At 34.5% G+C, this 14307-nt stretch overlaps 1 protein-coding gene across 7 annotated transcripts; it reads right to left on the bottom strand.

Annotated features, from left to right (window-relative positions):
• Positions 1–3016: 3016 nt before the first annotated feature.
• Positions 3017–9565, bottom strand: LOC147538743 (serine decarboxylase-like). 7 transcript variants are annotated; one of them, XM_086639446.1, is made up of 7 exons: positions 9341–9564; positions 8499–8561; positions 6718–7099; positions 5717–5948; positions 5236–5429; positions 5001–5137; positions 3017–3824 (listed from the first exon to the last, which is right to left on the bottom strand). In XM_086639446.1, the coding sequence occupies exons 3-7, from the start codon at positions 7004–7006 to the stop codon at positions 3261–3263; spliced, it is 1416 nt and encodes a 471-aa protein (XP_086495572.1). In that variant the 5' UTR covers positions 7007–7099; positions 8499–8561; positions 9341–9564; the 3' UTR covers positions 3017–3260. The 7 variants fall into 7 exon arrangements, with proteins under 7 accessions (XP_086495572.1, XP_086495570.1, XP_086495574.1 ...); XM_086639444.1 differs by lacking the exon at positions 8499–8561 and having other exon boundaries at positions 9341–9565; XM_086639448.1 differs by lacking the exon at positions 8499–8561 and having other exon boundaries at positions 6718–7110; positions 9341–9435.
• Between the last annotated feature and the right edge of the window lie 4742 nt (positions 9566–14307).

The following is a 14307-nucleotide window of genomic DNA, read 5'->3' as shown; positions in this document are numbered from 1 at the left end:
GTTTTTCATAATAGGTTGTTGTAATTTCATTCATTGCATTCTATCTTTTTGATAAAATCTCTAACTCAAAATATTTACGATTGCAGGTTTTCCATGGGTATGCAGTTGTTGATTTTTGTACCATCTTTGAGTTTAAGGGGATTACATCTTTCAAAATTTTCGTTAACATCTTCCAAACGGGTATGTTCACTTTTTTTTAGTAAGGTTTATATATGATTTCTTGTTTTCTAGAATCGATATACCAAGGAACTATCATAAAAGGATTGATAATACAATTTATGGTATCGGTTCTTCATTTGTTAAATTTGAAATTTCAACCCCTGACTTTCTCTCTCTCTCCCCCTATGTATATGTATATCGTTTATATAATTATATTTGTGTATTTTATTGTCCAGGATTATTAAAGAATCATGGTTGGCGTCATGCCACCTCTAAAGTAATACCAATGCGCACTTATCTCTCTTCAGTTAAGGATGAACAGTTTGATTATCTCTTCAAACTGTTTTTCTGCGTATGTATCTTACCCAAGTTGTTGGTGTGTACTCATTGTTAAGGTTGACTCCAATTCTTTACTTTTTTTTCTTGTTGGAAGGCATGTGTCTAATTCTTGATGTGGATGTAGAGACATGTCAAATGTAATTTGTTGGTGTCTTCTATCTCGAGTCTTATAAATACTGAGTATAAACTTATGGGTGATGAAATTTCTAGCAAATTGTATTTGATTATATATAATTCAAAGAACCTAAATGATATCATGAATTCCAAATTAACTTGCATATTAGATCAAACTTATCATAACTATATAGTATTTTATTTCCTGCTTACCTTTAGAAACTGTTTTGGTTTTGGTATATTCATTAGTTTGCAATCAATAGTTTGTTTTCGAAATTAGATTATCAAATATTTAGTTTGATTTGTTTCTATTAAAAAAGAAATCAAATCAAATAATGATAAAAGGAGATCTAGTTATCGAGTATTTTTGCAAATTGAGGTCATTCACTGTGGAAAAATACAAGAGAACAAGAAAATCAACAGAAACCTTAAGTTACTTGTTTTAATGTGTCTCCAATATTCTTAAGGATGCTAAACCGGGAGTCAAGAACAAGCCACAAAAGATAACAAGTTTTGTGAGTGGCTAACAATTTTGACTATATTTTCTTATTACCATACCATGTGTCTCCTTCATAAGAGATGATATGTTTTTATCGAAATTTTTGTTTCAAACACGTAAAATACTCGACGAGAGCATCCATGCCGGAGGCACCTGTTATGCCTAGTACTAATAAAAAAAAGGAAGTATATTCATCTTAGAGTATGTCCAATGAAAAACTCAAAAACAAAAAGTCTAATTAGCTTATTGTCAATCTCAATTGAGATTCTCTTTCCTATATATCTAACTTGAGTGTCTCTACTTCAAGTCCTTCTCCAATGCGACACACTAAAAACCTCTAATACTTACACAACGTCATACATACATTTAATAGGAAAAAGTAGATGAGAGAGAAACACTTTCCGTTGGTCCTAAAATTAAATTTGATGACTTCGACACTTAAGACTCTCAAAAGAGATCTCAAAAATAGAATTTCTAATCGAGACATCTTAAAATTAATTGCTTCTAAATCATCTTAAGATCTCAATTGAGTTTTGCATTGGAGAGGTTTTATCTTAAAAAAAATTCTAAAATCCTATGTGTCACTTAGGATTTTAAGATTGAGTCTTGCATTGGAGATGCTCTTACTATCACATTATATGAGATAAAGATCTATGTGGAGTTTTGTGAATATGCTCGGTAAAAATTACGATCATATGAAATTATCAGACCTATTGGCCTCATATGGGCAGTGGATTTGATACCAAACAACATAAGCTGCTTAAACCTTGTTAGCATGCGCCACTGACCTACACTGCTTAGGTTCAAGATATAAAGATTACACTGCTGCATTTACCTGATATTCAATCAAAGGTTTCACACATTTTGGCTTGCAAGACTCCTCAAAGTATTGTTTCTGATCAACTGGTTCCTCTTTTTCAGTCCTTTAGAAAATTGGTTATTTCGACTTCAAATTTGATATTTGGTTATTCAATCAAAGGTTTCACACATTTTGGCTTGCAAGACTCCTCAAAGTATTGTTTCTGATCAACTGGTTCCTCATTCCACCTAAATTGTGCAATGAAAATTAAGGAACTTCAAAAACAAATTTTGATGTCTCTCAACAAGAATCATGAAGAAACAAAATTTTATCCCAGTGTGCGTTCATGTGCAATGTTAGGTGTAGAATCAGAATCGACTTGCGAAACAAATTTAAAGAACATACTATGGCGAGTCGCCATGCCAGGGACCCGTCTAGCATTACTCTTAGATGAGTCGTGCACTGCCAACAATGGAACACCACGACCCGTTTATAAACCGGTTGTGCGTCATGATATTTAAATGGGTTAGGTGGCCATTCTTAGACGACCACAACCCACAATGAGATACTAACTGTATCACAAATTCACAATATGAAATAGAATACATCACTGACATTTTGAATGAAGATGGGATAACAACAGGTAGATCAAAACTGTTACTAGTTCTTCAACCTGCACAAAGAAAAACATTACCACCCAAACATTGTCAATGGCAAAAGCATATTTAGAACAGGTCATATAAGTCACTACAAAGAGTTGATAAGACGAATTTTTCCCGTTGTTAAACTGGTCAAGGTTCATGAGATGAACGATCTTTAATTTTTACCAAGTCTCCAAACGACCAAACTGATATATGCATAACCTTAAGTGGTATTTTCTTCTCTTCTATTTATGTAAAACTGACTCGTCTATATCTGAATACGACACAATTCGGGCTTTGTTAGCTTACGAAATGGAGCCTAAAAGTACTTCCTTTTTTGGCAAATATGAGTATGGTTTTTAAAGATTGCCATACAACTCCTCGAGATCGAATTAAAATATATTGATGTTTTTTTTCCTCACCGTCCGTATTAACTAATGTGAATCTAAATAATCGAATCAAACGAACTCAAAGCAGCTATTTTATTGAGTCATACAAAAACAAATATTATGAAATAGGACTATTACAACTAAAGTCCCATGTCAAATACCTAAACTGGTTTATTTCAAACTGGCTAGCATGAATTTCTACGGAACTCTGGAACCAAACTTGGAGGATAATCAAATTCTCAGAGTTCAAGCATTACCCAGTTCACTACAAAAAAAACACAACAAACAAACACCCAAGAGCCCTCAATATGAGAAGAGCTTCATTTATGAAGAGAACAAGCACAATTTTCCTTCCCTACATCTTCAGCAATACAAGGTTGAACTTTCCCTTCCTTAAACCAGACAGAACGTTTCTCAACCAATTCGTTCAAGAAATCATCAAGTTTCTCAATATTGACACTCGGCATAACGACAATATGAGCAATGTTTCCCTGACAAGCTAGTTGCCAACGACGAGTGAACTCTTCATCTTGTGGTCTTTCGAACACGACAGTACTGCTAAGCTCGTTAAGCATTGCTCCGACTCCTTCAACTTTAAGACGATCTTTCAAATAGTGAGCATTTCTAAGACATTTTTGGACTTCCTTTTGGAACCCTCGGTATCCTTTTTTGTTTAGTGTGTACCAGAGGAAGATTGGAGCATGGCCATTTCGACTTCCCATGATTGTGGCGTCTCGAGAAGCTAGGTATTCGACATTTCTTGAGAGAACATTGATGTGAGATAATCTTGTTAATTGAACACCACAGGGCATTGGACAACCGACAAACTTGTGACCAGAGACACTTACACTGCCAATTGGCTTCTTGAATGAAACTTTAGGTGCCTGTTGGAAAACAGGATAGAAGTTAAGGACATATCAAGCTTTGAAAGAACGTGAAACAAAAAATTAAACAAAATTTGATAAACTAACATGAAGTATGTAAGGTTACAATCCGAATCTAGCAATCTCGCCCACCAGTTATAAAATTTTGATAAAGTTAAACTAACAAGCAGTACGTAAGGTTAGGACCCGAACCACAAATCACGTGCACCAGTTAGAAAAAAAAATTGTTTCCAGGATTCTTTTATGATTGCGAAAAAGTAGTCTTCGCGGCACATCTTAACCTTGTTTGTTAAGGTCACAAAGCTTGTGGATTCTAGATACCTATATGTAGAAAGAAGCAAAGAACGCCTGCCACTGGTTATCTACTAAAGGCGGGGTTGGGTTCTAGTGTTACCTATATGTAGAAAAAAGTATAGAACGCCTGTCACTGGTTATCTACTAAAGACGGGGTTGCTGGTTAGGTTCAAACTTTAGATATCATAATCAGATTCATCAATCAAAAAATTAGGTTTGTGGTTAATAATAACTTTATGACGAAGAACAGACAAACTAGAAAAGGACTAATGAAAGTAAACAACCACAAAGAACACGAGATATACGTGGTCCGGTTGGTGAGACGAGTCACGAGTACCATGGCTAACAATCGCGCCATGATTTTCCCTATTTATGAAGAACACGATTAGAGATATTTCTCAAAGTTATCAGTATTTGTAGTTCACTTAAACCCTCTAGCACTCCGCCTCCATGACTCTCGCCCCAAAACTGAGAAAACAGGAAAGCCACTTAAATTCATAACCACCCTTGATAAGCTCAGAGAAAACATGAGCAAACGAGTTGAGACAAAATTTCATTGCTTTTCGGGTTAGATATCGACTCATGTTCATAATACTCTCAACAATAACTGCAACAATTCTAGGGTCTTCGATCAGATTTTGCTAAGACTCATGGACCGGAATCTTATTCCAAATGGGGAATGACCACCCACACGCCACAACCCACACTAACTCCCTAGCCTCCAGTATCTTCTTTGACCCAGAATCATTTAAACATGTAAGTTTCTAAAACAGAGGTAGATAAGGATACTTCCTACATGTTTCAGGCTTTATTCTTCTTCCTCCGTTACCAGAAAAGCTCAACATACAAAATACGAGAGAGAGAGAGAGAGAGAGAACATACACGTTTAACAAAAGGCATCATGAGCCCAAAGAGAGCCCCATCACAATGGATGTAGAACCTATCTTCTGAGAAATCGCATTGCTTAAGTGTTTCAATAACAAGATCAAGATCATCAACTGCTCCTTTAACAGTTGTTCCTGCACAAGTTTAATAACATAAGGTAGAGCACCAGTAGCCTTCTATCAATTCGTTCCTACGGAAGCAAGATGGGAGTTAAACAGTAATATTGCCATACCTATGTTGACATTAATGATGGCTGGCTTGCTCTTGTTAAGAAGTAGTTTGGCTTTGAAATCTACACAATCGATTTCCCCGGAGATCAAAGTATCAACTTTTACACATTCCATTCTGTACATTCGTGCAGCTTTAAAGACAGAATAATGTGAATCTCGTGATGCATATAAAATTCCATCCGGATGAACTTCTCTCCTACACAACCATATTACATTCCACTTATCATATGCACCAAATAATGGCAAAATCATATCATTGAGAAAAAAAGATTATATTGTACATAAATGGTATGCCCAAATTGTGTCTGAGAGTTGATCAAATAACTCTTGTGCTAAGTCACTATGTTACTACCTCCTGAGACGTGCATACAAAAAAAAAATGAACTCTCTCGATGCTAGCCATACAGTTTTCAAGCACTGATCAGACATAGCGGGCACATTAAAATTGTTGTTTGAGAAATAAGAGTCAGCAATGGTACTAACCCAACCAAGATACCATGAAGATTGCCTTCTGTTCCACAATTCGTAATGTAACCCCAATATTCATTTTTCTCTATTTCCCATAGACGAGCAAACCAATCTAAGACACCAACTTCAAACTGTCTTGAATGGACACCGTAGTTGCTCTCGATGAAGGGGTCACCAAGATTGTTGATGGAAAAATGTTGTAGTTGGGCAAGCGCACCATAATCGAAGTCAAGATTGTAAGGATAACCTGTGTATATTTTATGAAGTCACTAGATCAGATCAAATTTGCATAACTAGAATTACTTTTAGAGATCTTAGAATTTTCCCCTTCTTCTTAATCATACTTCAAACATGAATCCTATTAGATCAGCTAGATATGCCATGAACTCTTGCAAAAATTCTAGAGCTAAATTATGCTTGTATTTCGAACACGACTAGATGAATTCAGCACGGAAAGGGATCCCCTCACAAATTTTACCAATTATATGAATTGTTGTTTGTCTGTTGGTTTGTTTTGAAGGTCTGAATTTGAGTTTTATTTATGTGCAAAATAATTTGATATATTGTATATACTAACTTCTCTAGTAAAATCATACCTTACAACTGGTCTCTTCTCAAATTCAGACTTGTTCGAACCGAAAACACATACATAGGGTTAGGGTGATTGATACAAAGACTTATTCTGATATCTAACTCCTAAAATGATAGAAGAATGCAAAACAACAAAACATGCAGTCCTGCACACAAATGTGACTCAGATTTTCAGACCTAAAAAAAAATCAGCACCTAAGGTGTAGTGTTTTGTCTACTTCAACAAAACAATGCATCTGACTCGTTTAAATTGTTGACACGATCTGAATTTGGGTCAATTTTAAACAGGCATATCTGAAATAACTATTCTACCTTTGAGCAAGAAAATCAGACTCAGACGACCCAGATTCACACCCAAAAAAAAAAACTAAATTTATTAACAAGTGCATGAGATAAAACAAAAAAAAGGTTCGGTCTTTCTATACCTAAATGATATTTTGTTCTTTCAATTAGAGATCTCCTGTATCTAGCCAGTACACTAGCCATGGAAGCTTCTCTATCTCCGGTGACTTCATCATCAAGACCAGGTTCAGTTACAGCATGACACGTTGTATGAACATTTCTCCCAAGCACAATTTCTCTGATCTTATTATCTTCAATTCCTTCTCCATTTTCAGTCACAACAGCTGGGACAAAATCATCTGGTAAAGTTTCAATCTTTTCATTCAATTCACCAGATAAAACATTAAGTCCAGTTCCAACACTTCCAACCATGATTCCTTTTAGGTAACAAAAAGAAACCTAATTTTGAATTTAGTAGATCTGATACTTCACCGTCTAGTTAAGCTCCAGACTGTAAATGTTTCACTGCAATAAAGCTTCCAAATAATGATCAAAATTAACACAAAAAGACGATTTGTATTACAAGTAAACTGTCACAAAAAAATACTGTAAATGTTTCACATAGACCATTTGATAATATGGATCACATTTTTAGTAGTAAAAAAGTTCTTCGTATTAGCGGGTGAAATGAAACTGATTCTAAAAAGAAAATTGAAGTTAATAGGTAGAAAGAAGCAGAAAGATGATCTTACTATTAATCTAGATCAGAGTTTCAAAAAGAGAGAAAAATAAATGGAGAAGTTAGAGAGAGAAAGGAAGAAAACTCCAAACCTTGTCGCTCGCGTGAATGAGAAGAACCTAATCAGATTTTTCTCCCAATGTGGATACAAAAGCACCCAAATTGGTTCTACCCAAGAAACAGAAAGGGAATATATTGTGGTGGTGTTAGTTTCGGTTCTGGGTCGTTTGTTCAATCACACATTCACACGTCTAAACTATTGGTAGGACCGCAGGACTCAAGGACCATCCCTAAATTGACCCAATCAATGAGTGTACTGTTATTGAGCACATATACTGGTTTACCCAATCACTTGTAAGCCTAGATCAGCTACCATCATAAATTTGCATGAACTCAAATTTAATGGATTATAAAGATTACACATATAATATACTTGGTGATGAAAATTCTTTTAATGACGGTGTATAATGACTTTTGCGGTCTATAATTCAAATCTTTTGCATAGCTAGTAAAGACTTGTCTTCAAATGTAAATAACTTCAGATGAATATCCACATCACAACAATGACCATGTCTTCAAATGTAAATAACTTCAGATGAATATGCAAATCATAACAGTGACTATGTCAAATTCAAATCTTTTGCATAGCGACTGAAACTTTAGTCGATTACTAACTTCAACTGTTAATAACTTTGGACGATTATGTGAATCATAATAAAAATTATTCCTATTGGTCCAGCTAAAAGTACTTTCTTTTTGGAAAATATGAGTATGGTTCTTAAAAAGGGCCACAAAACTCCTCAGACCAAATTCCGCTAAATAGAAAACAACACAATTAGAACACATTGATGTTTTTTTTCCTCATTGTCAGAATTAACTGAATCAAACGAACTCAAAGCAGCCATTTTATTGAGTCATAGTGAAATATGACTCTTACAACTAAATTCCCATGTCAAATTTCATATTTGACTTAGAAGCAAAACACACAACCTAAGATTTTTATAACTTAAACTGGTTTATTTCAAAACTGATTAGCTTGAATTCCTACTAAACTCTGGAATCAAATTTGGGGAGTAATGAAATTCTCAGAGTTCCAGCATTACCCAGTTTACTTAAAAAATACAACAAACACATAAGAGCCCTCAATATCAGAAGAACTTCTCAAGCACAATTTTCCTTCCCTACCTCTTTTGCAAAACAAGGTTGAACCACTGACTGCTCTGGCCAGCTTGTTAGCTTGGTTTAGGCCTGAGTGACGACCAAAAATATTTCTCATTTCAACAAATAGAATGGGTCGGGATCGATACTCTGGTAGACTGGTACATATAACTCCAAATCAGTTATCCGGAGTAGTTAGACATCGCGAGTTCGGGCTTTGAATTAGATTACATATACGAATTTGGATGAAATAAACTATCTTAGTCAATCTCCTGACTTCATTGGTATCAGGTTTTGTTAATGCACAAGAAAGAACCTAATCAATATTCACACCTTCGAGTATATATCCATTTTAACATATCTTAGGTAGGTTACTTGTCCCCTTTCAACTGAAATACCAATATCTATGGGCTACTATTGATCGAATCATGTAAACATACCACAATAATTTTAAAAAAAGTTCATCATTTTCTAGGGTTTCACTAATTATCCACTAATCTTCTATCTCAGATGAAAAAGATTCACAAACAGATCAGAAAGGATAATGAATCGATCAGACAATTATTTTCAATTTACGAAATTTTACTAGAAATGCATCTAGAACCAAAAGCAAAAAAATTTCAAAAACCCTAAATCAAACTGAAGAAACAGAGACCATTTCATAAGATGGATCCACATTTTTAGAAGTAAGAACTTCCAGTTCTTCGTATTAGCTGGTGAAATGAAATAGATTCTCAAAACAAATCCAAGTAAATAGGTAGAAAGAAGCAGAAAGATAACCTTACTATTACTACGATCTAGATCAGAGGTTAAGAGAGAGAGAGAAATAAATGGAGAAGTTAGAGAGAGAAAGGAAGGAAACCACATACCTTGTCGCGTGAAGGAGAAGAAGCTAATTTTTTTTTTTTTTGTTGAAGCTAATTGGAGGAGAAGAAGTTAGAGAGAGTTTAAGAAAAGGGCACCCAAATGGCCCAAATATGGAAGTAGAATAAATATGTAGTGGGTATAGTGCTATCAATAGTTATCATAAATTGTTTATCAAATGGGATGATATAAAGATAAGAGAAGTAAAGTTTTATTAGTTTTCCTCCTTATCCAAACTAACTGTACAAAGGGGTATATATACCCAAATGTGCTGACTGGGACAAAATAAATGCTCCAATTTATTGACTAGGATCCTAATAGACGCCACATGTACAAAAGAAAAAAATCTTACACTCAAGATGAATTACAAGCGTCAATAATACTCCAACCAAACTCCCTTCTGGTTTTCTCTTGACTGTTACATCTCTTTCTTCCTTCTCTCACCCTTTTATCTTCCTTTTTTATTAATTACTAAATTTCTTCACAAAATTACTGCTCTTTCATGTCCATCCATTCTCCTTTTTAAGACAAAACTTGACTGCCCATGTGCATTCTAAAGTCCCTTGAGCTACTACTTTCAAGTTTCAAATATTATGTGGTTATCGAAAGTCAGACCCTCCATTTTCCTCTCAAAACCTTACTCTTTCTCTCTGCAATAAAAAATGATTGTTCAACGTAACAACGCTTCCTCATCTTTAGTCGTTCTCTCTTTTATCTCATGTCTTTTTCGTTATCTGAAACTTCATTGGTTTATCTTTAGTAACCTAAACCATGTTACATCTGTTGCTGGAGCATTAATTGAAGCAAATTGTTAGGAAGAGGCATGAAGTCACTCCTTCATCTTCACACACCCGAAGAAATTTTAAAACCTGACTTTGTGAGGTCTATTTGATCTAAGATGGAAGGGTATTCCATGAGTATGAGACATTTGATTATTTGAATATCCAATCATGAAACGAGGTATTCATTGGTCACACATAGATTAACCTTTTATCTTGTTAACAATTCTAGCTAGATAAATCATCTTAATATGTCATCTTAACAAGGCCTAAATCATGTTCAACCATCATCTTAATAGTGTATTATTACCTATTGTGATCAAATCTTTAGTTTCTTTGGATTGAAAAGTCTGAATATCAGAACGAGTTTGTTATAGTGTAGTTCGATTTGTGAGGCTCAGGAGTTTTATGGTTCCATTTGTTTTGAACTTTAGAGTCTAAATTTTATTGTTATTTTTTAAAATTACTTCTTCATTATTATTGTTTTAGTCCTCAAGTTTGTGTTAATTGGTTGATCGATTTTCTATATAATTTGTATCACATGGATTTTTCAAACTAGCTAATCTTATCAAATTTTCATATGTCGATCGATTTAGAACGAACAAATACTCTTAAATATGTATGGAAGAACTACTTTTATTTTTGACCTTTAATTTCTTTCGATGAGAATAAAATGACTTATGTTATTCTTTTTCTTTGATTTTGGGTTTCGTTTCCAGTAATGAACTCATTAGAGGGTGAATTGAAGAACATTAAAGACGCTCTCGACCACGAGTTTACCATTGAGAAGCTTGACTTTTTTTATATTCTATATTCGATTTGTATCTATCTACCTAAATAATTTATCTTAGTATTGTTTTAAGTTTTTTTTTTCGGCAGAAGAGAGATGTAATAATTTGGGTTATTTTACAAATAGCCCCTAACTTTGTGACTAGCTTCCCTAGCCCCTAACTTTAGCAAATATTCTCATATGGTCCCTTTTTTTCAGTTACCGTTAACACACCGTTAACTAGTCATCACCTTCTCTCCTCCACCTCATCTTCTCTCTCTAGCACATCATCTTCCCCGACAAATGTCGCCGACCGGCCAATTTTCCGGCCGGTGACCTTCAACAATTAAAAAAAAATTTATCTCTCTCTCTAAAAAAAAGAAATTTTTTTTTTAATCTCTCTCTCTCTAAAACTCCGGCGAAGGGAAACCCCTTCGCCGGAGGTGAGTTTGTTCGTTGAACAGGCCTTGATCAACGAACAAACTCACCTAACCCCTTCGCCGGAGTTTTAGAGAGAGAGAGATTCAAAAAAAAAAATTTAGAGAGATAAATTTTTTATTATTGTTGAAGGTCGCCGGCAGGAAAATTGTCCGGCCGGGAAAGATGATGTGGCAGAGAGAGAAGATGAGGTGGAGGAGAGAAGGTGATGACTAGTTAACGGTGTGCTAACGGTAACTGAAAAAAGGGGCCATATGGGAATATTTGATAAAGTTAGGGGCTAGGCAGGAAGCTGGTCACAAAGTTAGGGGCTATTTGGGAAATAACCCTAATAATTTTAGAGAGAATGGGAGTATTGTAGTGAGTAAAAACAGAGAGTTTATGTTTTATAAATCAAAGAAAAACAGAGTGATTAGAGAGAACAAAGAGCTCAAACAGGAGGGATTTGTACTTTATTATTCATCAAGGATACTTCTAACATTTTGGTCTTCATTCTCTTCTTTTCTTTGTGAGAGAGAAAAGGGAGTGAATAGAAGGACAAAACAATTTTGGTGATTTCTCTACAACTCATTTGTTTTTGTTTGATTAAGCAAGATGATGATGTTTTTCCTTTGTCGTATGGATTTATAATCTTCTACTCCGTATCTAGAGTTTTATGATGAGATTTTGACTATGTATGATTCCTGAATTTTCATATCAATAGCTCAAGTGCTTAACTTGCATTGATTCATTTTCAACCATGTTCATGATTTCTCCATTTGAGTATAGTATCAAGTTGATTTATTATGTTTAGAGTAATATCTTTAAGGGTTATTTCCTAAATAGCCCCCAATTTTGTGACCAGTTTCCTGTCTAGCCCTGTATTTTATCAAAAATACCCAGATGACCCACTTTTTTCAGTTACCGTTAAAAGTCTGTTCCTTCTCTCCTCCATCTCATCACCTCTCTCAGCCACATCATCTATCACGCCACATCATCGTCTTCAGCGGCGAAGGTCGCCGACCGGCCAAATTTCCGGTCAGCGACCTTCAAACTTCTGTTTTCTCTCTCCTCTCTCTCTCTCTCTCCCTCTCCTTCTAAACACTCCGGTGAAGGGAAACCTTTCGCCGGAGTTTGATCTCTTCAAAAAAAAAAAAAGTTCACAATTTGAAGTGTTTTTAAGAAATAAAATCTAAAAGTTGTTTAAAAAATTCCAAGAGCGTGAAAATCATGATACAAAATATACTATATCAAATAAATCGCAATTAGATTTTAAATTATAAGTTATAAATTTAATTATGTTATTGGTTGTAATAAACTTATAATCTAATATTGCATGAACAAATATTTTTACTCACCAGTGATTGTGGACTCTTAGACTAGATTTCCTACAAAACTGAAAAATTATAAAATGAAATTTTTTTTATACGGTTAATTTCTTCAAATACAACCGTCTTCATTTATCCACTAATAAATTATCTGATATTTAGTTCAAATTTTCTTTGTAATCCTTTTTGTCGTACAAAAAGTTTCGAATTTTCGCATGTGGCCCCCAAATTCTCGACCACGACCCTGGTAATACTATAACAATGTTTAAAACGGTCGCAATAATTGGAGAAAGGTGAAGTTTGAAGAGTTTTGTCTTCTCACTAAAAGCTATTCGGTACTAAATTATTTGTGAAAAAACCATTTTCTATAAAACGTCATTATATATGCAAGAAACGATAAATAATTAATTTGCTAGAGTGATAAATTTACAAAATTAATATTTCTCAATTATTATAAGAAAATCAATTAATTAAATTGATCATGAAAAAATTATGCAAATGAAGAAATCAAGATAAACCAGAAATGCATTTATTAATCACTAGACATAACTAAAAGTCACACACCATTAATTACATCGGAACCAAACCCCTAAAGTTCGTGTCGATCTCAGCTCGACATAGTGAAGTTTTACAGTTTCTGGCTAGAATGGATTTAGCAGAAGAAATGGGGTTGGGAGTTGAAACCTTTTATACTTGAAGGGATTCAAGGGTTTAAGGGCGGAACCAAGAATTTCAGCTAGCCGAAGGAGACTTAAATGACACGAATCAAAGAAAAAAGATTTTAAAAAGTTACAAAATTATTTAAGGGACTATTTTAGAAGCTAGTTAATATTTTGGGGGCATTTTTGTGATTTGATCATATTGTAAAGGCATAATAGAGTTAGTTATCTAATTAAGAAGGGTAGTTTAAAGATGCCCCCCACAAAGTTGTAAAGACACTTTTTTCCATCACAAAACTTTGCATGATGGAGGAGTCTTTCACATATACACGGGATGCATTTAACACTTCTCAAAAAAGATAAGAGCAAAAAATGAAGATGGAACGGGGAGATTGGACATCTAAGCTCTAGTGCATATGGTGGGATCCCAACCACTAAGCTACAATCCCAAATTTGCTATAAATTTAAAGGAAAACAAATAAATTTCATTTTCGGTCGAGATCCATTCTAGTCCACACATGGGTCCGCTCCTGCTAGGGGTTTGATTGATCACCTCATCTCGACCTTTGATCCAGACATGCCCTGGTGCCTTTATAACGAGAACGATGGCTTCTGTTGACGCATGTGTAGCAGAAACGTGATTCTACCTTTCTGCACAAGAAATTGCAATCAGGCTGCCCATGACCTTGCGACTTCATGTTGGGTCCAAAATACGTAAGTATTGTCTAATACCCCCTCCTATATGAATGGTTAACTTTGTTACAAATTAGTCCTCTGGTTGTAATTTCATTGTTTTTAGGTTTGAGGTCTACAACTTTGTAACTTAATCTATATGGTATATTCTAAAAAAAATCACGGTGTGTTTGGATGACAAAATGATAAATTCGTAGATTCACGAGTCTTTCGGATAAACGATTCCACAGATTCACGAGTCCAAGTAATTTTTTTTATTTATTTGGTAACTAATAAAATCCTAGAATTTATTATTATCTGAGTATTTTTAAATGCTTTTTTTAAAAA

This window comes from Eschscholzia californica, unplaced genomic scaffold (genome assembly GCF_041429995.1).
Source record: "Eschscholzia californica isolate CP2 unplaced genomic scaffold, dmEscCali1.0.p SCAF_5, whole genome shotgun sequence".
Lineage (NCBI taxonomy): Eukaryota > Viridiplantae > Streptophyta > Magnoliopsida > Ranunculales > Papaveraceae > Eschscholzia > Eschscholzia californica.
This window is presented reverse-complemented; position numbering and strand designations above follow the sequence as displayed.